At 39.4% G+C, this 27,470-nt stretch overlaps 1 protein-coding gene across 5 annotated transcripts in view; it reads right to left on the bottom strand.

Moving 5' to 3' along the window:
- FNIP2 (folliculin interacting protein 2) overlaps window positions 1–27,470 on the bottom strand; it is a 131,971-nt gene that overhangs the window by 60,566 nt on the left and 43,935 nt on the right. For 4 of the 5 annotated variants that reach the window (XM_060653883.3, XM_060653886.3, XM_060653882.3 and 1 more), the window contains exons 2-3: window positions 4,823–4,949; window positions 1,784–1,924 (exon numbers count right to left, since the gene is read on the bottom strand). In XM_060653883.3, coding sequence (XP_060509866.3) covers window positions 1,784–1,924; window positions 4,823–4,949 — 268 coding nt within the window. Of the gene's footprint in view, window positions 1–1,783; window positions 1,925–4,822; window positions 4,950–23,950; window positions 23,998–27,470 lie in introns of those variants that run through there. The other variant, XM_060653885.3, reaches the window with a different exon arrangement.

Here is a 27,470-nt window from a genome sequence, read left to right as displayed (position 1 = left end):
TACTGCAGCCTCATCTATTCAAACTGCTCTAGTAGTGACTTCTGCCTTCCTGTCAAATCCAATGCACCCTTTCCAGTTTGCTTTCTTAAACATCTCTCATGGTATCTGGTGTTCTTATTTACCCTCCTTGTCGAATCTTCTTTCTTAGATCTTCCCTTGAACAGGATTGTTCCTCAGAGGACACTCCTACTCACCGTCTGCATTCTCAACCCCTCTTAGGATTTTGGTTATTCTTTACATAGGAATACTTCCCACATCTTTTATCTCCAGGCCCAGACCTCTCCCTGAACTCTAGAATCCTACATCCAAATGAATTCATCCAGATATCATTATATGTATGTAAAGATAATGTAACACATATTCTACAATAATGTATTATTACGATATGTGAATGAATGTATTTGGATATAGGATTCTAGACACCTGATGAACATGATAGATGTGAATGTCAACCAAACTAGTGTGCTGCGGGCACCCCAGCACACCCTGACCAAGACAAAACAATGGTCCAGGATCCAGCCCATCCAGCCCTGCATTCTCTGCTAGCGTGCTTTCCATCCAAGCCAAAACGTGGGAATCATTCTTAACACTGTCTTCTCAACCTTTTTTTTAAACTTCAAGTCCACACACACACACAAGTACATGCACACACTAACAAACACATACGCAACCTACTTATACATGTTTGCAGAAGAGGAAAGAGAAACAAATCTCTCAGCCTTGTTTAACGAGGCTCCTCTCTGTTTGGTTATAGCTCACGCCAACCTCTTCTCACTACATGCGGACAGAAACCAACTGTCTTTCACATTTTTTATTAATAACTTCCACCTACCGCCTCCATTTTATAATCTGCTTTTCCTTGGGGTACAGGGTCTATACGCCAATTGTGATTCTCAACTAGTTGAAAATTTCACTGTATACTTTTTAAATCACAAACCTCCTGGAAACTGAGGAGCACTGCGAAATAAGGGCAAATATGTGGCACAAATCCTGAACATGAAATTAACAAAGTTCTATAGACCTGTGGCTGCCGGCAATTTACCCAGCTTTGCTTTTCCAGCAACATGGAAAATTCCACATGAGTCAAAAAAGAAAAAAAAAAATTGATACATTCTTCATCAGTTTACATCCTCCTGCTCTTCAGTATTTATGAAACACTTCTTCCCTTATTTCTAGTTAGCCAATATTTCTCAATAACCCAAATCCCTATCCTTTACTCTCTCTCTCTGTCTCTCTCTGTCTCTCTCTCTCTCTCTCTCTGTCACACACACACACACACACACACACACACACACACACACAGATGCCACTAGCCCTGTTATCCCTCACACTCAAGTTAGATCTTACCATTTCTTTCTTCTGAACAAGATTTTCTTCCTCCTACTGGCAAGTGCTATTTTCTTAGGATGCCCATATACATTCCCAGAATCCTTAGAATTTTTATGCCAAAACTGGAAACTCTGTGTGTTTTAATCAGTTCTAACAACAAAGAGCGCAAAACAAAAGCATTTACCTCATTTGCAATATGTCTTCCTCATTCATCATTATAATATATAATTCATATATTATACTTGATCACCTCGACTCGGATACAGTTTTTATCGAGAGAGAAAAGCCAAAGTGTGAAAAGAGCACTGACAGGACACATTTAAGAGCACACTGTGGAATACTTATGCTCATGTCCCTGGAGAAGAATCCTCCAGCAGCTATTATTCCCTGTGGAGAAATCACAGTAAATGACTTCAGCCCCACGGGGCATCTGGTTGGGCAGGGATGGTTTTACCTGGTACTTTGGAAGCTGCTCCTTAGCATGTTGTAAAGATGCCCCGGAAGAACTATGGGAAGAGGTGCTGCTGCTGCTGCCGCCGCCGCCGCTTCCTTGACAGCACTTGGCTGACATTTTAAGAGACACATCCTCTGTTTTCTGGGTTGACAGACAGGCAAGATAAGAGATTGCTAAGTATATCGGGCTTCCTCAGCACGCTTTTCATTGGGAACTTCTTTGTCAAATCATTCTGTTATGCTGTGCCTAAGCTGCACAGAAAACCAGAAGCTTTTTTTCCTTCTCTATGAGGACAAGAATGTGGCCCCTGGGGGTCTGAAGAAGGGTAACTAGACAGGAGATGGTGGTCTTGTAGTGGGACTATTCGCCATAAGTGATTCAACTGTTATTTACAGTTCAGTTCATAGATTTCATGGATTTCAACTCCTGAAATCGTCAGTGAGATCTGATCTCTCTGTTTTGGTCACTAGAGGACCCATTAGTACTAATGGAAAGTCCTAATCTATAAAATTCATGTGGAGAAAGACAATGCTCCAAATGTTAACCCTGTACCAGGCAAATGCAACAAAGTAGGAAAGCAGACTTACTAATTTGGAAAGCCTGGGTTTGTGTTTTTAATGACACACCTCCTCTAGCACTCCTTTAAAAGTAACAGGAGAGAGTTTGTGAAAGATAAACCAAAACTCTGAAACAGGAGCTCCTGTGAATTATACATCATGTGATGGAAAAGTGGCCTTTAAAGGTTAGGAGTAATACAAGATTATCTACTATATAGTCCCTAAATAGAGTTCACTGCTAATTTTATGATAGTGACATAAAGGTATAAAGACACACCTTTATTAATTCTTCCCTTCTGCCTACACCAAATTATATTGCTCCCTACAGAAGCATCCCGTGCCATCTATGGTAGGTTGTTTCTATTCTGTCTGAGTCTTACTTGCTTTTTTGTGTGCAGCTTTTGCTTGGAAAAACATGAATGCAACTGCAGCTTATCTAATCTCCAATGTGACAGTCACACTGGTGGTCTAATGCAAATGCCTGCAGTCATGTGCCTGATACAAACTCATGACGTTTTGTGCTTGCCAAGGGAGTGGGGGGCTGAAAATGGGAAAAGAATGTACGGAAAACACATACTGTGCTGGTCCATAACATTAGTCACTCCAGCAGTGACAGCATTCAAAGTCGTACTTGGTAATTCCCGGGTATCAGGCACTCCTTCAACACCCTCTTCAGATCTAGTTGTTACTTAATACCACTTAACCCAACACAGCCCCTCAGAGAGCCCAAAGTGACACTAAGTCCACACCTGCCTCACAGCCTGCTAGACCCTCTGGCTGGGGTACAACATACTGAGCAGTCTATAATTGGAGATAGCACCTGGGACGGTGAGTCGAGCACTACTTGTTTGGACTCTTTCTGTAGCCTTGGGAAAGTGACAAACCTCTCTGGACCTAGCTACCTTTTTGACTAAATGAGCACTTCCAAGAAAGCTTATATTCCCGACTCCAGTGTCATCACTGCTCTGATATACCAAAATTCCAGTTGCCTTTGAAAACCAGTGAGGGGCACCTGGGTGGTTCAGTGGGTTAGGCATCTGAGTCTCGATTTCGGCTCCAGTCATGATCTCACGGTTCATGGGATCGAGCCTCACATCTAGCTCTGTGCTGACAGTGCAGAGCCTGCTTGGGATTCTCTCTTTCTCTCTCTCTGTCCCTCCCCCCAGCATGCACGCATGTACTCTCTCTAAATAAAGAAATAAATAAATAAACTTTAAAAAAAGAAAAACCAGTGAGAATTTTTTCTTCTGCCTGTTACCACCATTAGGAGCCCTAGTGATGGTGTGTGGGTGTTTCAACTAAACCATCTGTGCAAGGCCTTCAGGGAAACAGGAAATGATATGGGAAATTAAGGGAGAAATCATGTCCTGTCAAGTGCTGGCTCACCTAAACTTTGATACAAATCTACCATTAAAGCCTACAGGTGAATCACCTGAGAGATTCCCCGCCCCCCCAACCCAACAAGCCCAACAACTACTGTAATGATTAGCTACCTGGCAGACTTCCACTATAAAGTACTATGGAATCTACCCAGCTAAACTGCCTTTAACCAAATACTTCCTTCCTGCAGAAATGATCCTTATCAAAAGCAGGAAAACAGCCCCTTGGCCCTGATGAAACAAAGACTGTGATATAAACTATTCATTTACTTAGCTACACATGCGATGAACTTCCAGAATTTGGTCAGTATAGACAGCAAGCTACTGAACATGAAAAGAATGAAAAGTCTAAAGGCGACAACTTAGAAGTACCTCAGGCTGAGGTCCAGAAGACTCAGGGAGGACCAGACTCTACTCCTCACCTGGACACGTGACCTTAACCTTTCCTGTTCTGGCTCCAGGGGATCAAGGGCTGCTCTGCCCTCACTTAACCCATCCCAGATCCTGCCGTGCCCCACCCCACAACACTCCCCCTCCCCCCACCCCTGCTTTGCACTAAAAAAAGGAAGTAAATAAAGTTTCCTTGGTCAAATGGGTTTGAGAAACACTCCCTTTTGAAGAGGACAGTGTATGTTAGCATACTGAAGCCTTATAGTAAGAAAAGCTATTTAATCTTGTTGAACCCAGTGCTATGTAATACCTCTTACTATCTATGAGAAATACCAGACAGAAGGATCTATTAACTTCCCTTCAGGCTAACACTTTCTGAATTTTAGAGTGCTCAGCTTTCCTATTACATAGCACATGTTTGGCATCAAAATCCTACTGAATTATAACTCAGCAGCAAATTTACCTCTAGTAATATTTACAGTACACTGCTGGGCATCTGTCATGACTCTCCGGTAAAAGTTTCACCTGGCATATTAATAAGAATACAAATGCGGCAGGACGGGGTGGCGGAGAGCCTTTGTTTACGCTGCTTCTGAACCTTAATGACACATACAGTAGAGCTCAAAGAGAAGATTATGAACTAATAAACGACTGCTCAGAGAGGTGGTTAAAAGCACAAATTAAAAAGATGAAAGCAAATCTGCATTTCATACCTGAGTTGCTACCTCTTCAATCTTGTGAACCGCTTTAGAATCAAATAAGACTTGTCTTCCTCTTCTCTCACAGTCCTGGTAAACTATCAGGCGAATCTCATTCAGGTCAAACTCCGAACATGACCAACTGTGGATTCAAAAGAGAGAAAGAAGTTACGTTATCCACAATCCACAACACTTGGAATGGTCATGGCGAGCTAAGATTCCCAGCCAACATGCTATGTGCCTCTGACCAGGGGCAGACAGCCTTGTCTGTGGGCTCTAATGGGCCATTGTCCATGGCAAAGGTTTGGAAGACTGCTGTAAACAATAAATCACTGGAGAGAAAGTTTCTCCTTCCAAAGCCACTTTGGGCAAAGACAGCAACCAAAAACCATAAGGATGTGTGCAGAAAGCTAAATTTGGATTCCTGGATTCTGGGAATGGTACACCTGAGGTACAGGAATGTTCCAGCTTCTGTGTTATTGGCCAGGGAACCATTTGGAGCAAGTGAGTGGAGCCTTCTCCTCTCTTCCTCTCCCACCCACCAGGCTCAGGTGAAAATGAGTGGAATTACATATCCTAAATTTTAGAACTTTATTATAGCTGGCTTGGATACAGAAGTTTTGAAAACCAAGTGCATCACTGTACAGAATCTGAATTGCTAACAACAATCAGCAATGGAGGAAGCACAGCTTACTCCTGTTAAAAAGAAAACCACAGGCCCAAAATGGTGTCACTTAATCCAAGTCACCAAACCAGGACTGGCTTAACTGCTGTTTAGACCTCCCCTAGAAATAGTCTTAACCAGTCAATCAGGAATTTTCTGACTAACATGAGGTAATCTGTCACATGGGCCTACTCCTAGCCTAAAAGAAGATGAAGTAATCTGCATGATAAGACCCTTGTCCTTCCCCCTAAGGGAAAATGATCTAGCCTGAAACAATCCTTTCTTGTCTCTTGCTATTAACTCCTTGTTCCATCCTCCCCGTAAAAACCTTCCATTTTGTACAACTCTTCAGAGAGCCCCTCTACTTGCTGGATGGGATGTCGCCACGTTTATGAATTGCTTAATAAAGTCAATTATAACTTCACATTAAAAGCTGCTGGGATAAAATTGCTCTAAACATAAGTTTGCTCTTGAGTAATAAATGAAATCAGAATGTGAGGACTATAAAAAAGGGCAATCATTTAAAATGCACTGCTTTGGGATGCCAGGCTGGCTCAGTCAATAGAGCGTGCAACTCTTGATCTTGGGGTCCTATGTTCAAGCCTCACGATGGGCATACAGCTTACTTTAAAAAAGTAAAAAAGTAAATATAAAATGCACTGCTTTGGACATATTCAGTTATTAGTCTGTTAATCCTGTCAACATATATTTGAGTGCCTACTATGTTTCAGGTACTGTGGTCCAGATGCTAGACATTCAGAAGTTAACTAAATAGAATTGGTCCCTGCCCTCATGGAGAACATGGTTTAGTGGGGAATACAGGGCCAATAATGATATAAATGTATAACTACAGATTGTCATAAGTGCAAAAAGGAAAAGGATATGATGAGTGTGTCTTATTTTCAGATCTGAAGAGCTGGGAAGTCCCTAAGGATTTAAGGAAGTGAAGGGGGTGCCTGGATGGTTCAGTTGGTAGAACATGTGACTCTTGATCTTGGGGTTGTGAGTTCAAGCCCCACGATGGGGGCAGAGCTTACTTAATAAAACAACAACAACAACCAAACAGAGGATTTAAGAAGTGATTTTTAAATAGGACTTGAAGAAGTAAGAGCTAAAGAGATAAGGTGTGAGAATGAAGAACAGGGTAGGAAGAGAGTAGGCTGGGAAGACAGCAGGGGTCAGGATCATGCCCTAAGTGCAATGAGAAGCCAAGATGTACAAAGGTTGATAAACTCAGGTCTACACTTCTTAAAAATTCAACCTGGTTCCTCTAAGGAAAACATGGGTGGGGAGATTAAGACTGGAGGTAAGAAGGCCAAAGAGAATTTATTATCAGAGTTCAGGCCCTTCATCAGGAAGGTTAGAGGAACAGCAATGGAGGTGGAGGAAAGAGAACAGATATTAGGGGCAGAACTAATAAGAGTTAGCGGTAGGCTGCGAGGGTACTGGAGACAAAAGGAATGCCTCCTGCTTAGAGAAAGCTGGAGAAGTAGGAGGAGTCCCCAAGGTATGGATGATAGGAAGTCACATAGATAGACTGACAAAAGCAAACTGTTTAAACTAAGAGACAGTCAACTACAATGAAATCAGACACATCTGGATCAAATCCATACTTTGAGTTTCCATTTTTTTCATCAGCACAATGAGAATATTAATGTCAACCTCACAAGGCTGCTATAGGAATTAAATGAAATGTGTAAAGTGTTTCACATAGAGGCTGACACACAGTAAGTGCTCCAAAATGTTAATAATTACTTAAGAGAATTGTTAATGGTACAATTTTTTTTTTTTTTTTTTTTTCTTTACCAGCCACAAACTGTGCATTATTGGCTCTTTCCTTTTTCAGGCAATAGTAGTTAATATTGAATATGTTCTTTCAGGGTAGCAGATTAATTTTCTTAAATCCCAGCACCAAAAAATATAAAGCTCTGGTTGTACGTTCTTCTAACAACCTATATTCTGAGTTATCATGCCCAAGCAACCCTTCCTCCCAGTTTTGACAACAACATGGCAAGTTTATTTTAGAAATCATTTTCTTCTACTCTCAGTCCAGAGACAGTCTGTGATGTAGGCCTGGCTAATCAGACATGACCACACGACCCCCAGCTAGGTTATGAAAGCCAGTCCCCCAACTTAGCTGCTCAGCTAGGAAATGATAACCCTGGTGCCTATTTTTGCCAGTATGAGGTAAAAGCCTATCTCTGAAAATGAAGTCAGGGTGAAAGAAAGCAGAGGGAAGGAGTGGGATGAGGCACATTCCTGTTGGCAATCGAAGCCAACAGCTTCTGAGTGAGCACTATTCCTGGAGTTAGTTTTCTGTCACTTACAACCAAGAAGTCCTGAAGACTGTGCCCCAAACCACTAAATTTTTAAATTACATAAAGCCATTAAAAATACCCTCTATGGGGCGCCTGGTAGGCTCAGTCGGTAAAGCGTGCAACTTTTGATCTCGGGGTTGTAACTCTGAGCACTATGTTGGGTACAGAGATTACATAACGAAAATATCTGGGGGCGCCCGGGTGGCTCAGTTGGTTAAGCATCCCACTCTAGATTTCAGCTCAGGTCATGATATTACGGTTTGTAAGACTGAGCCTGGCATAGGGCTCTGTGCTAATAGCATGGGAGTCTGCTTGGGATTCTCTCTCTCTGGCCTTCCCTCACCCCCCAATAAATAAATAAAAAACATTTTTAAGAATCTTAAAAAAAAACCTCTGAAATTATTAAGACACAGTACATAGGCTGAAGTTATTAAAAATGAAAAAGCAAAGAGGATTTGTCTTTTTTTCTTGTTCCATCTGTTTTGCCCTAACAATTACACTTTGCCAAAATAGCTTTATAATTTACACAGCAAGTTGTTCAATCCTTATTTTTGAGGAGTAACCCTGACTCAAATACCAAACTGAGGACAGCCTGACTAGAAGAGCTAAGATTTAATAAGGATCATACCACCTTATTAAATGTTTCATGCTATTTTTCAATTTTAAAGGAATGGAAATAAAAGATAGGAGGCAGAAAGCACATACGTTGGATTGTCTAATTTTTTGACCCAAATACCTTCAAAAGGTATGCTTTACATAAGGCAAACTCCACTCTCCAGCTTCCATATGAATACTGCCTTATTTAAAGCCTAATTATAATTTCATCACTAATACTAATGTAGAGGAAATTACAGTTGAGTAATTTGATGAAGAAAATACAGGCAGGACAAAGGACATTAAAAGAGTGCTTCAGAATAAGGCAGGCCTGGGATCAAATCTCAGGTCTGCCTCCTACTGGAGTTACAGCCTTAAGAAAGTCCCCCCTCAAGCAGTACTTGTAAGACCTGGTGTGAAGATTAAAGGAGATAATCTGCGGAAATCTCCCAGCGCACTGTCAGCTTTTTTCCCTGGGATCCTCCATAACACAGGGCTTCACTGAGTCATAATCACATGCCACATGCATTTTCTGCATGTTCACATTCACTTCAACATTCAACCAAAGTTATTGTGGGGCTTCTGTGAGTACAGCCATGGTTCCTGATGTTTTACTAAGGGCAACTTTGCGTGACTCAAAGAGGTATAAAAAAATAAGCCGTGGGCTTTTGCCTTAAAATATCTATTTAAGAGATATTTATTCTAATGAGAACTACCTCTTTGCTTTGCCTTGGTTGAAAGTAAGGCCCCTGGTTTTATTTATCTACTCTGGTCATGGCCATCTGAGCTGCGGCACAAAAAAGTAAGATGGTTTATCTACCTTTTCTTACTGTAAAATTTAAACAAAAGGACTTAGATGGACCCTTTTCAGTTTTAGGAGTCCATGATGGTAACATCTGCCGGCTGGAACTGAAACCAGCTGTTATTTCTGTAACTACTCATCAAAAGCAGGAAGAAAGTGACCAAAGTCTACATTACTTATCTGAAAGGTGACAATCAATAGTTCCAATGAGTTTAAGTACAGAAAACAGAATTCTCTTTAAAATATATATAATCAGGGGCTCCTGGGTGGCTCAGTTGACTGACTGAGTGTCCGACTTCGGCTCAGGTCTTAATCTCACAGCTCATGAGTTCGAGCTCTGCATCAGGCTCTGTGCTGACAGCTTGGAGCCTGGAGCCTGCTTCGAATTCTGGGGCTCCCTCTCTCTCTGCCCCAACCCACTCGCATTCTGTCTCTCTCAAAAATAAACAAACATTAAAAAAATAAATAAATAAAATAAAATAAAATAAAATAAAATAAAATAAAATAAAATAAATATAATCAGGAGTACCTGGGTGGCTCAGTCGGTTGAACATCCAACTTCAACTCAGGTCATGATCTCACAGTTTTGTGAACTTGACCTCCACATCGGGCTCTGCACTGGCAGTACAGAGCCTGCTTGAGATTCTCTCTCTCCCTCTCTCCCACTCCCACTCTCTCTCTCTCTCTCTCTCTAAATAAAATAAAATAAAATAAAATAAAATAAAATAAAATAAAATAATATAAAACCACGTGTTGTGGGTTTAATCGTGTCCCCCAAAATGGTATGTTCGATTCCTAATTCACAGTACCTGTCAACATGACCATGTTTGGAAAGAAGATCTTTGCAGATGTAATCAAGTTAAGATGAAATCATACTAGATGAGGGTGATTAGTGTCTTCATGAGAGGAGGGAAATTTGGACATAGACACAGAGGGAAGGTGATGATGGACAGATTGTGGAGTTATGCTGCTACAAGCCAATGAAGGCCAAAGAAGCCTGGCAGTCAGGGGGATACAATAAATAAGAACTGGGTAAGTCATTATTCTCTAGGCATTTAAAATCTACAAGACATAATCATATAGGTAACTACATGAAAATAAAAGGGTTAGGCAGAATACAGAAAGCAAAAAAAAAAAAAAAAAAAAAACAAAAAAAAAAACAGGAAAAGTTTCCAGAAGAAGCAATATCTGAACTGATGAAGTTAGGAAGAATGGCAAGGATTCCACATGTAACGTAAACAGGGGAGAGAGTCATTGCAGAATGAGGGCATGACATAAATACAAAAAGTCAAATGGTACAAAGTCGATCTTAATTTCTTGAAACATGTCTACTACAGAAGAATTATGCAGGAGATGAGTCTGGAAAGACAGTGTAGGCCTACTTGTGGAGGACCCTGAATGTCAAGCCAAGGAATGTATGTTTGCTTCCACAAGCAGTGGTGTGCCATTCCAACTTTCTGAGATGGGAAATGACATCATCTGACTTGTGTTTTAGGAGAACTAAAGCTGTTTAACAAAGCCATTTTCAGAGCCAATGGAATGGTGGTAGTGACTTGCATACCCAGGGTTTCAAGGAGTCATGGCTAATAAGGATGAGACAAGTAGTTGTATGATTTGCAAACATCCCCCAAGACCAATTCTAGTGTTCATGCTTGACTGGTCCTTTGAACTTTTATAGGAGTCAGGCTAGACGTGGGCTCAAGTATAGCCATGTTGAAACATGATCTATGAAAGATGAATACTTCAAAAATGTTTTCCCTTTTGCTCTCATGCAAGGAAATAACCCTTATATAGTCAACAACAAATCCACAGGAAGAGTTTAGAGGGCAGTCCTGTGATCTAAGAATGTGAATATTTAAAAAGTCAGGCAGGTGGGAATGCAAGCTGGTGCAGCCATTCTGGAAAAACAGTCTGGAGATTCCTCAAAAAACTAAAAATAGAACTACCCTACAACCCAGCAATTGCACTACTAGGCATTTATCCACGGGATACAGGTGTGCTGTTTCAAAGGGACACATGCACCCCCATGTTTATAGCAGCACTATCAACAATAGCCAAAGTATGGAAAGAGCCCAAATGTCCATCAAGGGATGAATGGATAAAGAAGATGCGGTATATATATACACACACACACACACACACACACACACACACACACACACACAATGGAGTATTACTCAGCAATCAAAAAGAATGAAATCTTGCCATTTGCAACTACGTGGATGGAACTGGAGGGTATTATGCTAAGTGAAATTAGTCAGTCAGAGAAAGACAAAAATCCTATGACTTCACTCATATGAGGATTTTAAGAGAAAAAACAGATGAACATAAGGGAAGGGAAACAAAAATAATATAAAAACAGGGAAGGGGACAAAACAGAAGAGACTCATAAATATGGAGAACAGAGAGTTACTGGAGGGGTTGTGGGAGGGGGGGTGGGCTAAATGGGTAAGGGACATTAAGGAATCTACTCCTGAAATCATTGTTGCACTATATGCTAACTAATTTGGATGTAAATTTTTAAAAATTAAAATTTAAATTAAAAAAAAAAAAAAAAGGTAGGGGGCACCTGGGTGGCTCAGCTGGTTGAGCGGCTGGCTTTAGCTTAGGGATCTCAGAGTTCATGAATTCGAGTCCTACATCGGGCTCTCTATTGTTAGCACAAAGCCCACTTCAGATTCTCTATCCTCCTCTCTCTCTGCCCTGCCCCTACTCACACTTTCTCAAAAATGAATAAACATTTAAAGTAAATAAATGAATAAATAAAATATGATAGAGAAATTTAAGTGGTCCAAGAAAAAGTAAAATTAAACACAAAAATCAACAATAACAATCACAACAGAAAATGGCAAAAACTACCCATTTAACAAGTAGCTCCCACATGCCTACTGGGTGCTTGCACTCTTCCAACCACTGGGATACAGCTGTGAACAAATCATAATTCCTGCTCTGATGAAACTTTTACTGTATTTATGACGATATTTTACTCTTAAGCCCTATTCTGTGTTTCTTCTACCAACTCTCATTGCTCCTCTTCTCTTTCTCAAAAAAGTTTCTAAAATCAAACAGAAACCCTCTAGAAAGGTTTGCTCAAGAATAGTGAGGAAGGGGGTGCCTAGGTGGTTCAGTCTGTTAAGCATCAAACTTAAAAAATGTATATTTTTAATGTTTATTCATTTTTTGAGAGAGAGAGAGAGAGATGGGGTGTGAGTGGGGGAGGGGCAGAGAAAGGGAGACCCACCAGAATCTGAAGCAGGCTCCAGGCTCTGAGCTGTCAGCACAGAGCCAGACACAGGGCTTGAACCCACGAACTGCGAAATCATGACCTGAGCCAAAGTCAGATGCGTAACAGACTGAGCCACCCAGGTGCCCTAGCCTCCAACTCTTGATTTCGGCTCAGGTCATGATCTCACAGTTCATAAGCTCAAGCTCCACGCTGGGCTCTGCATTGACAGCATGGAGCCTATTTGGGATTGTCTTCTTGTCTCTCTGCCCCTCCCGTGCTTATGTTCACACTTGATCTCTCTTTCTCAAAACAAATAAATAAACATTTAGGGGGAAAAAGTAGGGAGGAAGTCCTAATGACTCTTACCTAAAAATAAAGGAAAACTAGAAGTGGAGAAAAGGGGAAATTGTGTTTGAGATGGCAATAGAGTTCACCCTGTCAGCACAAATGTACATTATTCCCCACTCAGTACCACACTAATTATTTCAAGAAAAAAAATTATGTAAATAATGGCAGTAACAAATTTGGAATTCTGCTTTGTTTTGTTTTGTTCTGGTCTGGGTTACTACTCTCAGAAAGAAAGCAAACAGGAAAGGTAATTTGGAAATTAATTGATGTTCCTGTTTTATAGTGAAACTGTCTTCGCTGTAAAACTTGCCAAGTTTACTTGCAGAGTAACTACATAAAAACTCACCACTGAATTTCTGTTCTGTGGTCAACAGTATAGTAAGAAAAGTACTTAAAGACTCCAATTCTTATCAGAAACTTTTATACATAAAGCTAGCCTAAAGATATAATTTAAAAATGATTCCAATTAAATGTATCCCATTGCTATTTTACCAAAAAAAATTTATACTGGATATTGGCTACAACTTTGTCTTTAACAAAGTAGGTGATATGTAAATCCTTTACTCCTTTTGTAGAAGAAATGTGGGGAAAGAATAAATCCCTATAATCAGCAGCATGACGTACAAAGAGCACTGTTAGTAACAAGAGCCCTAAAGCACACTCCTGCATTCGTTCCTTCCACGCCATTTTATTTATTTTTTTTTATTATTTTTAAAAACTCTTTTTTGAAGTTCATTTATTTTGAGAGAGAGCATGTGAGCAAGAGTTGGGGAGGGGCAGAGAGCAAGGGAGAGAGAGAATCTCAAGCGCAGAGCCTGATGCTAGACTCGATCCCACAAACCATAATATCATGACCAGAGCAGAAATCAAGAGCTAGACGCTTAACCAACTGAGCCATCTAGGTGCCCCTCCTTCCATGCAATTATAGTACCTGGCTTGACCCAGGTACCATGAAAGATATACCAGGAATAGAAATTAACTAGATCCAGTTTCCACCTCAAAATTCTTACAATTTGCTATGGGAAGGCCAACATACAAACACTTAAGTAAACTACACTGTCACAGATACTGAGATTAATGTCCATATGTCTTGTAGAACTTACAGGACAAAGAGGTCGAATCCACATCGTAGGGGAAAGAGATGGGTGCAAGTCACAGAGGATGTGATGCTTGGGACATGGATTAGTATTAACCAGGGTAAACAGAGCTTCTAATTCTAGCTCTGCAACTTTCAAGTCAGGTGACTTTAGGAAAGCACTTATCCAGGGCTTAGCTTTCCCAAAGTGTATCTATGTGCCTTATCTACCTCTCCCAAGGTTGTTGGGAAAAACAAAGACTAAGTATGAAGGTACTCTTAAAACTGTAAAGCATAAATCAAAGATAAGTTCAGATACACAATCTTTTCACTGAGATCTTTGTGGCCAGGTATTTAAGAATTCAGAATTTTTTATACTTTAGAAAGAAGGTATTATGTAATACCTCCTCCAGGGTTCAAGGTATAACCAAATCCCCAAATCAAACAAATGTAACACCAGGCCAAGTTATGAATATTTATGCTGAGCGGATTAGACAGAAACTATACATAGCTTCACAATAGTTCAGATTAATTCTAAAAATCTTTTCAGAGATTTTAGGATTTTAGAATTGTAGGATAAGAGATTGTTGACCAATGCAATACTTACTATGTCTTAAGGAAGGTCAAAAGACTGGAATAAGTAACATTCAGTCCAACCAACATTATTCCAAATATAACTGATCCATAACAAAGACGACCATCAAGTTTATGTGTAAGTAGGTTGTTAACTCAGAACTTGTTTCTCCCTCCCCCTGAAATAAGGCTATAAATGGTTGTAAGGGTCACAAGCTAAAACCACGTAAATCTTCATATAATGAGTTCACACAGCAATAACAAAACATTATGAGTCACACTATAGCCTGAGGTTTGGATGCTATGAACAGGGAACTATGAAGTACAGAGGAGGAAAAGACAGAATTCCTTCCTTTTTTCCTGAGTTCAGGGTCATGTCAGGTAAGACTCTGAAATAGGTAAAGTTTATGTGTGGCCCTCAAGTCACCATGCCCCACACCCCCACTGCCCTGGGGCCACCATGGGCATCCACAAAACTGCAAGGCACTGCACTGGGCATCAGAATGCCTGAGTTCTAGGCAAGATCGACAGTCCGATCCTCGTCACACTGCTTCATCTCTTACTCCAGTGTTTCTTCCCCTATAAAAATGACGGGTTGGGGCTAAAATCACCTCTCAAGGTCTCATTCTTCCAACTCTAACACACTAAAATTCCAAATCATCTATAAAGTGTGTGCACAGTATAATTTGGAATAGATGACCCCAGCCAAGTACTAAGAGGAAAGCAATCTTAATTAATCCACATTACTGCACAGCATCCTTTAACCCTTCCAGATATACTCTATACTTTGACAAACATGTTTCTTAATATAAATGCATCTTTAACTGATAGAATTTTCAAAAGATGCTAACAAAATCTGCAGAGGAAAAGCACAAGTTCTTTTGAGGCAAGAGGGTCACTGAGTAGGCAGGTGACTATGCCAACCAGAATTCCACCCCTGGCTAGCTTTGCCAGATTTTATTGTTGCTATTAATAGGTTTTTCTCTTTCTGCCCTTTAAAAACTCACAGAATCTCTAAATATGGACCATATTTTCCAAAATAATTTCTTGAATTCATAAAAGAGCACTACTCATTCTTTTCTGGTATCTATAAACTGGAAGCTACCTATATTTAAAAAAAAAAGGTGGGGGGTGCTTGGCTGGCTCAGTCAGAAGAGCATGTGACTCAATCTCAGAGTCACGAGTTCAAGACCCATGCTGGGTGTATAGATAAAAAAAAAAAAAAAAAAGCTTTGGGACACCTGGGTGGCTCAGTCGGTTGGGCATCCGACTTCGGCTCAGGCCATGTTCTCACAGTCCGTGGTTCGAGCCCCGTGTCAGGCTCTGTGCTGACAGCTCAGAGCCTGGAGCTTGCTTCTGATTCTGTGTCTCCCTCTCTCTGGCCCTCCCCTGCTCATGCTCTGTCTCACTCTCAAAAATAAATAAACATTAAAAAAACTTAAAAAAAAAAAGCTTTGCTGTACACTGTACATCTCCATGCATGCTTTAATTTTAATATTCACTGAGCTAATTCTTTCACACTCTTGTCAGCATAACGCAGTCAACATTCGTTACTATATTTTAGGATTACCGAAATGCATAATGGCCCTGCTGAAAGCTAACTTGCATCAACATGATTTCATATCTTCTTTGAAGTAAGGTTTCCCTACCTTCTCCACCCACCCACGGAACTTATATGCTAATCACAGATAAATATTCAAGACACTGGCTTATACATTAATTCTAGATCCATTTAAATTATACACAGATAACATAATAATACTATTTTCCTAGAAGATTCCCAAGGTCTAAATCATTGTTATCTCCATAAGGTCTTTTGTTTGCAAAATGAGAAAGCCAAAATCAACAGAAACTGTACCTATCTTTGTTTGTAAAATATTAGCTCTAAAAGAGATGGGCACAGGCGAGCACGTGTGGAATGGTCAGAGGGCAGCAGTGCAGGGCCGGGCCATGGGGCAGAGGGCAGAGCCAAAATAAGAGGGTTGGGGGAGAGGGGGAAGAACAACATGGGTGCAAACACACATACTCTTTGACCCAGCAATTCCACTTGTAGGCATTAATCCTACAGATCAATTTGCAAAAGTTCAAAATGATTATGTACAAAAAGGTTTTCACTGTAGCACTGTTTGGAAGAGCAAAGGACTGGAAACAGCCATCAACACAAGACTGTTAAACTATGGTCCATCCATACAATGGAGTACTATACAGATACAATAACAAATGAGGAAGATCCTTATGATTCTATAATAAGCTAGGATATCATCTTAATAGGAAGAAAGAAGTACAAAACATTGTGTGTAGAATGCTCTCATATGTATTTTTTTTTTAAAAGGAAAAAATGTAGGAAAAACTCTGGATTTTACTATATGTACATAGAGTATCTCTAGAAAGACAAATAATGAGTTGTAAGACTGGTTGTGTCTAAAACTATTTAATACACATCTGTTAAAACAGCATAGAATGTAGACCCTGGAGCCAGGTGGCCTGGGCTCAAATCCTCACTCTACCTCTTTCTAGTTCGTGACTTTGGGAAGTTACCTAACCTCGTTGTTCCTCAGTATCTCATCTGCAAAATGCCTACCTCATAAGTGTTTGAGGATTAACAAAGAGCCAGGCACACAGTAAGTGTGCTGTAAGTACTCACTGAGACTTTGTACCTTTTGAATATTTAACCATATGACTATACTACTTCTTGAAAAATTAAAAATAAAATAAATCATGAAACTGAGGAATACAATAGAAACATTCTATTTTTTTTGAACCCATCAAAGATTGTATTATTGCCTTAAGACAAACAACCTTAATTACTGTTTGCTTTAAAAAGCTTCTTGGTAGCTGAAGCATGAGGCAGTGGGTGAACTCCCACAGGGAAACCACCTTAATGAATTCAAGGCATTTAGATTCAGTTTCAAATATGTAGTTTGGCTTCATACAATGACATTTATTGAGCTTGTCAGTATTCATATACCACATTGTCCTGCCCTTCTTCATCCCCTGCTTCCCCAAGGACAGGACAAGTTTCTCTCTAAAAAGTAACCCCTCTTCTCATTTATTAAACCTATTTATATATAGCCTCTGGGTTTGTTATTACTGCTCTAGTACTGTATCAAATTGATTTCTATCATATTAAATAGCTGACCTTTTTTTACTGCACAATCTCACAGAGCCTAAAGACACAACTTCCAGAAAGTCTGACTTCTGGATATAGGCTCTGGTGATGAGAGCCACACAGCACATGCACAAATAATTACCTAACATTTTAGAGTCTCCCAAACACTTTACAGAATTCACCTGAAGTAATCTTCACAAAAGTCCCGTGAGAGCGTGTATTACATGTTTTACATAGAAATTAGGAGACTTTTTTTTCCAATTTTTTTAACATTTATTTATTTTTGAGACAGAGAAAGACAGAGTATGAACAGGGGAGGGGCAGAGAGAGAGGGAGACACAGAATCTGAAACAGGCTCCAGGCTCTGAGCTGTCAGCACAGAGCCCGACGTGGGGCTCGAACCCACGGACTGTGAGATCATGACCTGAGCCGAAGTTGGACACTCAACCGACCGAGCCACCTAGGTGCCCCAGAAATTAGGAGACTTTTAAAAAGTTATAACCAGGAGCGCCTGGGTGGCTCAGTTGGTTGGGTGTTGGCCTCTTGGTTTCAGCTCAGGTCATGATCTCACGGTTCATGAGTTCGAGCCCTGCATCGGGCTCCACCCTGACAGAGCAAAGCCTGCTTGGGATTCTCTTTCTCTCTCTCTGCCTCTTCCCGGCGCTAACTTGCGTGTTCTCTCTCTCTCTCTCTCTCTCTCTCTCTCCCATGCTTAGATTCTCTCTCTCTCAAAATTTAAAAAAAAAAAAAAAAGTTGTAACCAGTAAGTGGCAAAGACAGGACGCAAACCAATGTTTCCTGATTCCAGATTCTGTGCTGTTCCAACTCTGCTATGTTATCACCTTAATATTAGTAGCAAACAAGTCAGGGTAACATCCTTTACATTCCAGGACATCCCTCTGCATTTCTTTCTGAAGTATAAAAACCTGTTACATTTGAAAAATAAGAATATTTGTGATATAATGTTAAGACTGAAAAGCAGAACACAGAATTATGTATACAGTATGAATTACCTCAACTATGTACAAAAACAAAAACTGCTATCAAAGAAAGTTCACCAAAAATTAGTAGCTCATATCACAGACAAAAGATTAATCCCCTACTATAAAAAGGACCATAAACCAATGAAGAAAAGGGCTCACAAACCAATGGAAAACTGGGCAATGTATACAGATAGTTCATAGAAAAAATATTAAGATGATTTTTAAATATATGAAAAGATGTTAAATCTTACTCCTAGAGAAAAGCAAATTAAATTCATACACCTATCAGATTGGCAAAATTCCAAAAGTTAGACACCCTATGCGATTAATACGAGCAGAGGCACAAAAAAGTAGAACTACATGGTGGGGGCAGGAGAGTAAACTGTCATAGATATCAGAATTACAAGTATTTTTAACCCTGGACCCACCAATTCTATTTCTGGAACTAAACAGATATAAACATGTATGTGTGTGTGTACATATATATGTACATACATACATATATATCTATGTATGTATACATATGTGTATCTATGTACGCACACACATACATATATATGTATGTACATAGATACATATATCTTTGCAGCATGTTTGCTAAGAGCAGAAGACTGGAAACAACTGGAGAAGACATTGGTAGGGGCAAATAATATCATTTATGTCAAATTCACGCAACAAAATACCAAGCAGCTACTGTAAAGAGTGTGCAAGTATGACAGTAATGCCTGTAAGATCTCCAAATTATACTGAAAGTTCAAACAGCAAAAAGAACATGCTACCTTTTGTGTAAGAAGGAAGAATACAGATTTGTTTTTGCTGATTTCTGCATAAAAGAAACACTTAAAAAAATTTAGTTTATAAAAATTGAATTTTATTTTAAAAAGTTTTTAAATTTGTAATGTTTATTTTTGAGAGAAAGAGAGATACAGCATGAGCGGGTGAGGGGCAGAGAGACAGGGAGACACAGAATCCCAAGCAGGCTCCAGGCTCTGAGCTATCAGCACAGAGCCTGACGTGGGGATCGAACTTACGAACCTCGAGATCATGACCTGAGCCAAATTCAGACACTTAACCGCCTGAGCCACCCAGGTGCCCCTAAAAAAAATTTTTTTTAATGTTTATTTATTTTTGAGAAAGAGCAGAGACAGAGTGTGAGCGGGGAAGGGATAGATACAGAATCCGAATCAGGCTGCAGGCTCCGAGTTGTCAGCACAGAGCCCAATGTGGGGCTCAAACTCATGGACCGCAAGATCATGACCCAAGCCAAAGTTGGAAACTTAACCGACTGAGCCACCCAGGTGCCCCTAAATTGAATTTTAAAATGTAGGAAAAGGAAGAATAGTTCTGACCTTTGAAGGCAAAATTCACAAGAATACTCTGGTCTCCCAGGTAAAAAGCCTGATTAGTCTATCAGAAGTAGTTTTTTCTTCAATTGGTTCTAAGAGATTTCCAGATTTTATAGTCTACTCCTGGTTATAGAGGCATGGGGATGAAGCAGACAAAACAAGGCCAGGAGCTTGGCCAGCACCTTCTAAGACTGGTTTTTAAATTATATGGCCCAGATAGTTGACAAATTTGCCTGAAAATGAGCTCTCTGGTTGGGCAGGGAAGACAAGCCTTCCAAAAGACAATACTGGATTGCTGTCCTAGAGAGAGAGAGAGACCAGCAGTCTGGGAGTCAGTAGTCGAAATAAGATGCTGTTGGAGGCCAGAACACTTATTAAGGCCACGGAAAGGCAGGTGAGTGGCCATGAGTCTTCACAGGGAAAGGCTGAAGCAGTGGTTAGGAAGTGCTCCTGCTGCCATGCCTGTCACATGAAGGTGAGGATGATGGGGAAGCTCCAAGCAATGGCAGCCAAGTGAGCTGGAGAAAGGGCTCCCTGCTCCTTTCTCACCCACCTGCACCAGGTGGACACCTGTGACCTCTGCCTATTGTTCCTGGCATCCAGGATTTCTTCATCTAAAAAAAGTCCATAAAAACATGTCCGGGGTTTGGGGTTGTGCCTGGGTGGCTCAGTTAAGTGTCCATCTCTTGATTTCAGTTCAGGTCATGATCTCACCATTCGTGAGATCAAGCCCCACATTGGGCTCTGTGCTGACCGTGTGGAGACTGCTTAGGATTCTCTCTCTCCCCCTCTCTCTGCCCCTCTTCTGTACTTTTTCTCTCTGGTGCTCAAGTGCGCACACGTGTGCTCTCTCAAAATAAATAAACATTAAAAAAAAAAAACATGTACAGGAATGTTTATACAGCATTCTTCATGATAGCCAAAATGTGGAAAGCAACCACATGTCCATCATCGGATAAACACAATGTGGCACATCCATACAATGGAGTATTGTTTGGCAATAAAAAGGGATGAAATACTAATACATGCTAGAACAGGAGTGAACCTTGAAAGCATGGTAAGTGAAAGAAATCAACTACAGAGAATCATATGTTATATGATTTCACTTATACAAAATGTCTAGCATAGGCAAATTTACAGAGACAGCAAATTAGCAGCTGACTAGAGCTGGAGGTAGGGAGATTGGGGAATTGTGGAATAACAGTTAAATTTTGTGTGGGGTTTCTTCTGGGGGTAATGGACTGTTCTGAAGTTGATTTTGGTGATGATGCACAATTCAGTGAATGCACTAAAATCCACTGAAGTATAAATACACGTTAGATGGGAGGATTGTGTGGTATGTGAATCATCTCAATAAAGCTGTTTTAAAAGAAACAAGATACATTTTGTGTACAGGCCCCCCACCGCCACCCCACCCAAGGATGATGAGCAGTGGGAAGACTCATGCACTGTGTTGGGAAAGAAGCTGAGGCAACTGCTTTGAAGAATATCTAGTAAAGCCAAAGATTCACATACCGTAAAACCTAACAATTCCACTCTTGGGGGCATATACCCTATGGAAATCCATACAGATGTGCAGAAAAAGACAAGGGCAATACTATTCACTGCAACATTGTTTATAACAGTAAAATAGTTTGTAAAAACAAAATTAAAATGTTCATCAATAGACTAATGGATACATAAATTGTGAATGCTATACTGGAATTTAGAATTACCGAACTAGAGGTACGTGAATATGAATAAATTTCAAAAAACATGCAATTCTTCAAAATAATATGTACAGTATGCTACTCATTCTATAATGTTAAATACATGTGACCCAGTATTATTTATGGATACATTATAACCAGTAAACTAAAAATATAGCAGAGGCAAATATTCAGAATGTGGTTACCTCTGGAAGGAGGAAGAAGGTAGAAGACTAGGCCCAGTAAGGACTATGTAGGAAGCAACATCTGTTCCCCTCGTGTTTTAGATCTTTTGTTTTTAATTATATATGTGAAGCAAGAGTGGTAAAATGTTAAGATTTAACAAAACTTGGTTGTGGGTACACATATGGTTATTATACCATGTTCTGTATTTTCCTTATGGTTGAAATATTTCATAATAAAATGAAAATCCTTTTCCCTTTGAGGGAAATCCTCAATCCCTTTAAGGTTCCTCAAAAAATTAAAAAGAGAACTATCCTATGATCAAAGAATTGCACTACTGAGGATTTACACCAAAATTACAAAAATACAAATTCAAAGGGATACATGCATCCCTATGTTTATTACAGCATTATTTACAATAGCCAAACTATGGAAGTAGCCCAAGATAGATGAATGGATTAAGAAGGTATGATATTATATATATAATATTATACACACACACATATATATATATACACACACACACCCCACCCAAGGATGTATGGGTATATATACATATATGTGTGTGTGTATACATACATATATATATGTGTGTACATATATATATGATATATATATATATACCTATATACACACACTATATATACACATATATACACACACACACACATATACATGCAATGGAATATTATTTGGCCATAAAAAAGAATGACATCTTGCCATTTGCAACAACATGGATAGAGCTAGAAAGTATAATGCTGAGCAAAATAAGTCAGAGAAAGACAAATACCACATGATCTCACATATATGTGGAATTTAAGAAACACAAATAAGCAAAGGAAAAAAGGAGAAAGACAAACGAAGAACAGACTTCTAACTATAGACAACAAACTGATGGTTACCAGAGGGGAGGTGGGTGGTGGGATGGATTGAATAGGCATTAAATAGCATACTTATCATGATGAAAAATAAAAAGAGAGAGGACATTGGCATAGACCAGGTTGTAATAGTGGAGGTGGCAAGAAGTAGTCAGACTTGGGGTAGTATTTGAGGGTAGAGCCAGCTGGAATTGCTATGGATTGGATACAGTGTGTAAGGAAGGGAAAAAAAAAAAAAAAAAGAGGAGTCATAACTACGACCATCAAGAGAGAGAAAGCTGCAGGTGGGACAAGTTGTTGGATATACAAACCTGGAGGGCAGGGGAAAAGTCTGGGCTAGAGTTATAAATGTGGGAGCTGTTGGCAAACAGATGGTACTTCAAGCCAAAGGCTGAATGAGATCACTAAGGAAAGTGAGTGTGAGTAGAGAAGAGGTCCAGGACTAAGCCTTCAAGCACACCAACATTAATGGGTGGGGAGAAAAGGAGGACTCAGCAAAGAAGATCAAGCTGGAGGAATCAAGAAAGGGGAGAATGCTGGAGTTAAAAAGAAAGAAAAAAAAAAAGAAGCAGAAGAAAATGCTAAATGGGTTTTTTAATGGAAAAAAAAAAGGATTTATAAAAAACTAATAAAATTGATTACCTAAAGGGCATGGGGAAGAATAATGAGGTGGGAAAAATATATTTCAAATATATATTTTTATTGTTGAACAAAGTGAATGAATTATCTCTGAAGGCATATAGAGAAAATGCTTTTAAAATGTTAAGGAAAAAACCCTCACATTCATATGCTTTAAGAGGTGATTTAACCTAGAAAAGGTGTTAGAGTTGGGGGGGGGGGGGGTGTTCCTTACCTTTGATTCAGGTTTCCAAGTAGAGGCACAGTCCTGATTAGTGTTAACATTCCTATCTGTCTTCACCCCTACATGCTCCTTCCCAGGGGAAGAAGAATGATTTCTGATTGATAAACTGTCCTTTATGCTTTGCTATCTATCTGTTTGCAGAGCACACACAAACTAATCTAACCTTCAACTACTCAACATCAAGTTTTATAGGGGTGAACCCCTATTAGGTAAGGCCTATGTGTGTCTTCAGCTGCTTATGACAAGGTGGGTGAACAGGTCTAATTCTAAGGTTATTAGGTAACTCCTTGTTGTTACATATAGTAACCATTTCCAAATGTAGATATTTTGGTTTCTATCTATCTGACCAATTTCTATCTCCCAATTTTCAAATTCCATTGGGGAAGGAAAATTTCCTACAAGGAAAATTATCTGCCAAGAAGACTGTCAGAAATGTGAATAAGAATAGGTTTCTTTCTAAACCAGAAACCCAAACATCCACCAGCAGAACATACCTTAAGTTTTGAAGCCATCCATTTAAGAACATACTACAGAGTCATGAAAACTTGCTCCTGAAAACATTTTAATAACATGGGAAAAATATTATACTGAGTAAAAAAGCAGATTCTGTAACTTGATATCTGAATATGATTCAGTTAATACAGCTTATATTTATGTACCAATAAAAGACTATAAGAAAATAAAAGTATTAACAGTAGTAAAATTTGTGTGATAGCATTATGAGTAATTTGAATTTTCATTTTTATATTTGTTTGCATCTTCCAAATGTTCCATAATAAAATTGTATCATTTTGGTAATCAGAAAAAATATTTAAGAACGATCTTAAAATAAGTTTAGTAACTACAAAGAGAAAAAGATGGAGGAATTTAAAAAGAAAAAAGGACAGGGTGCCTGGGTGGCTCAATCAGTTAAGTGCCCAACTCTTGGTTTCAGCTCAGGTCATATCTCATGGTTTATGCATGTGGCTCTGTGTGATGGTGGGATGCCTGCCTGGGATTCTCTCTCTCCCTCTCTCTCTACTCCTCCCCTGCTCATGCTGTCTCTGTCTCTCTCAAAAATAAACTTAAACAAAGAAAAAGAAAAAAGGCAAGTAGCTAGCTTGACATAAATGTGGTCCTGCTCTGAAAAATACAACTGTTAAAATATTTTAAAAATACTTCATATACCAGCTATTAACAAGAGGAATTTAAAATTAAAAACACCATACCATTAATATTAGCTCACTAGCCCACAAAAGAAATACTTAGGTATAAGTTTAACAAAATATATATAAGATCTATATGAGGAAAACTATAAAACTCTGATAAAGGGAATCAAAGAACCAAATAAATGGAGAGATATTACATGTTCATGGGTAGGAAGACTCAAGATGTCAGTTCTTCCCAATTTGATCTACAGATTCAATACAATCCCAATCAAATTTCCAGCAAATTATTTTATGGATATAAACAAATTCATTCTAGAGCTTATTTGTGGAGGCAAAGGACCCAGAAGAGCCAACATAACACTGAAGGACAAGAGCAAAGTTGGAAGACTAAAAATACCCAACGTGAAGACTTACTACAAAATTACAGTAACCAATACAGGAGGGTACTGATAATAGAACAGACAAACAGATCAACAGAAAAGAACAGAGAACCCAAAAACAGATTCACACAAATATAGTCAACTGATCTTTGACAAAAAAATCATAGGCAACACAATGGAGAAATGACAGCCTTTCAGCAAATGGTGCTGGAACAAATGGACATCCACACGCAGAACAATGAGTCTTGACACAGATCTTAAATCCTTCACAAAAACTCAAAATGAATCACAGACCCAAATGTAAAATGCAAAACTCTAACATTCCTAGAAGATAACATAGGAGAAAAATCTAGATGACCTTGGACATGGTGATGACAACCAAAGCACATGTAATGAAAGAAACAATTGATAACCTGGACTTTATTTTTTTTTTTTAAATTTTTATTTACTTACTTTGAGAAAGAAGGCTCACACATGAGCAAGAGTAGGGGAGGGAGGAGGGGGCAGGGCAAGAGAGAGAATCCCAAGCAGGCTCCATGCTCAGCATGGAGCCGGATGCAGGGCTTAATTTTACAAGCATGAGAGCCTGATGCCAAATACCACAGATACCTGAGCCAAAATCAAGAGCTGGAAGCTTAACCAACTGAGCCACCCAGGTGCCCAATAACCTATACTTTATTAAAATTAAAAACGTCTCCCCTGCCTGAAAAACTACTAACAAAAAAAATTAAATTAAAAACTTCTCAACTATGAGAGACAGTAACAAGAAAATGAGAAGACAAGCCACAGACTGGGAGAAAATATTTGCAAAAAAACATATTTGATAGAGGTCTGTCATCCAAAATATACAAAGAACTCCTAAAACCCAACAATAAGAAAATGAACAGCCCAATTAAAAATTGGGCAAAGACCTGAATAGACACCCCCCAAAATAGGATATAGAGATGGTAGATAAACATATCAATGATGCTCTACGTCATACGTCATTAGAGAAACACAAATTAAGACAACAGTGAGATACCACTATACTGCTATTAGAATGGCCAGAACGCTGGCAAAACCAAATACTGACAAGGATGTGGATTAACATGAACTGTCATTCTCTGTTGGTGGGAATGCAAAATGGTATAACCACTTTGGAAGTTTGGCTGTTTCTTAAAAAAAAAAAACAAAAAAACAAACTCGTACCTTATGATCCAGCAATCATACTCCTTGATATTCACCCAAAGGAGTAAAACTTATGTCTATACAAAAACGCACACAGAGATGTTTACAGTAGCTTTATTCCTAATTGCCAAAACTTGGAAACAACCGAGATGTCCTTCAGTAGGTGAATGGATAGATAAACTGTGCTACATCCAGACAACAGATAACTACTCAGTGGTAAAGGGAAATGAGCTATCAAGCCAAGAAAATACATGGAGGAAGCTTTAATGCATATTACTAAGTGAAAGAAGACAATCTAAAAAGACTACATATGGGGCGCCTGGGTAGCTCAGTCAGTTAAGCAACCGAATCTTAATTTCGGCTCAGGTCATGACCTCACAGTCCATGAGATCAAGCCCCATGTCAGGCTCCACGCTAACATGGAGCCTGCTTGGGATTCTCTTTCCCTCTTTCTCTCTGTCCTCCCCTACTCGCCTGCTCTCGCTCTCTCTCTCTCTCTCCCCTTCTCTCAAAATAAATAAATTTTTTAAAAACTTAAAAGTAAAAAATAAAAATAAATAAAAATAAAATAAAATAAAAAGGCTACCTACTGCATGATTCCAACCAAATGATATTCTAGAAAAGCAACACTATAGAGAGAGTAAAAAGATAAGTGGTTGCCAGGGGTTAGGGAAAGATGAATAGGCAGATCACAGAGGATTTTTAGGGCAGTGAAACTGATCTGTATGATACTATAATGATGGGTATATTTCATTATACATTTGTCAAAACCCATAGGATGCACACCACCACAAGTGAACCTTAATAAACCATAGTAGGGGTGCCTAGGTGGCTCAGTCGGTTAAGCATCCGACTTCAGCTCAGGTCATGATCTCGCGGTCCGTGAATTCGAGCCCCATGTCGGGCTCTGGGCTGATGGCTCAGAGCCTGGAGCCTGCTTCCGATTCTGTGTCTCCCTCTCTCTCTGCCCCTCCCCCGTTCATGCTCTGTCTCTCTCTCTGTCTCAAAAATAAATAAACGTTAAAAAAAAAAAATTTTTTTTAAATAAACCATAGTAAACTATGGTCTGGAATGATAATGATGTGTCAGTGCAGGTTCATCAACTGCAACAAACATACTACTCTGATACAAGATATTGATAGTAGGGGAGACTGTGCACGTGAGGGGGGGCAGAAAGAACAGAGGAACTCTCTGTACCTTCTGCCAATTTTGATGTGAACCTAAAGTTGCTCTAAAAAATAAAGTCTATTTAAAAGGAAAAAAAAAACTTCTTAAATTGTCAAGGGAACTTTTAAAATACAGGAACTTTCAGTAATGAG

The sequence above is a fragment of the Panthera onca genome, chromosome B1 (assembly GCF_046562875.1).
Source record: "Panthera onca isolate mPanOnc1 chromosome B1, mPanOnc1 haplotype 2, whole genome shotgun sequence".
In the NCBI taxonomy this organism is placed as follows: Eukaryota; Metazoa; Chordata; class Mammalia; order Carnivora; family Felidae; genus Panthera; species Panthera onca.
Note: the sequence above shows the minus strand (reverse complement) of the source record. Positions and strands in the feature narration are given on the sequence as shown.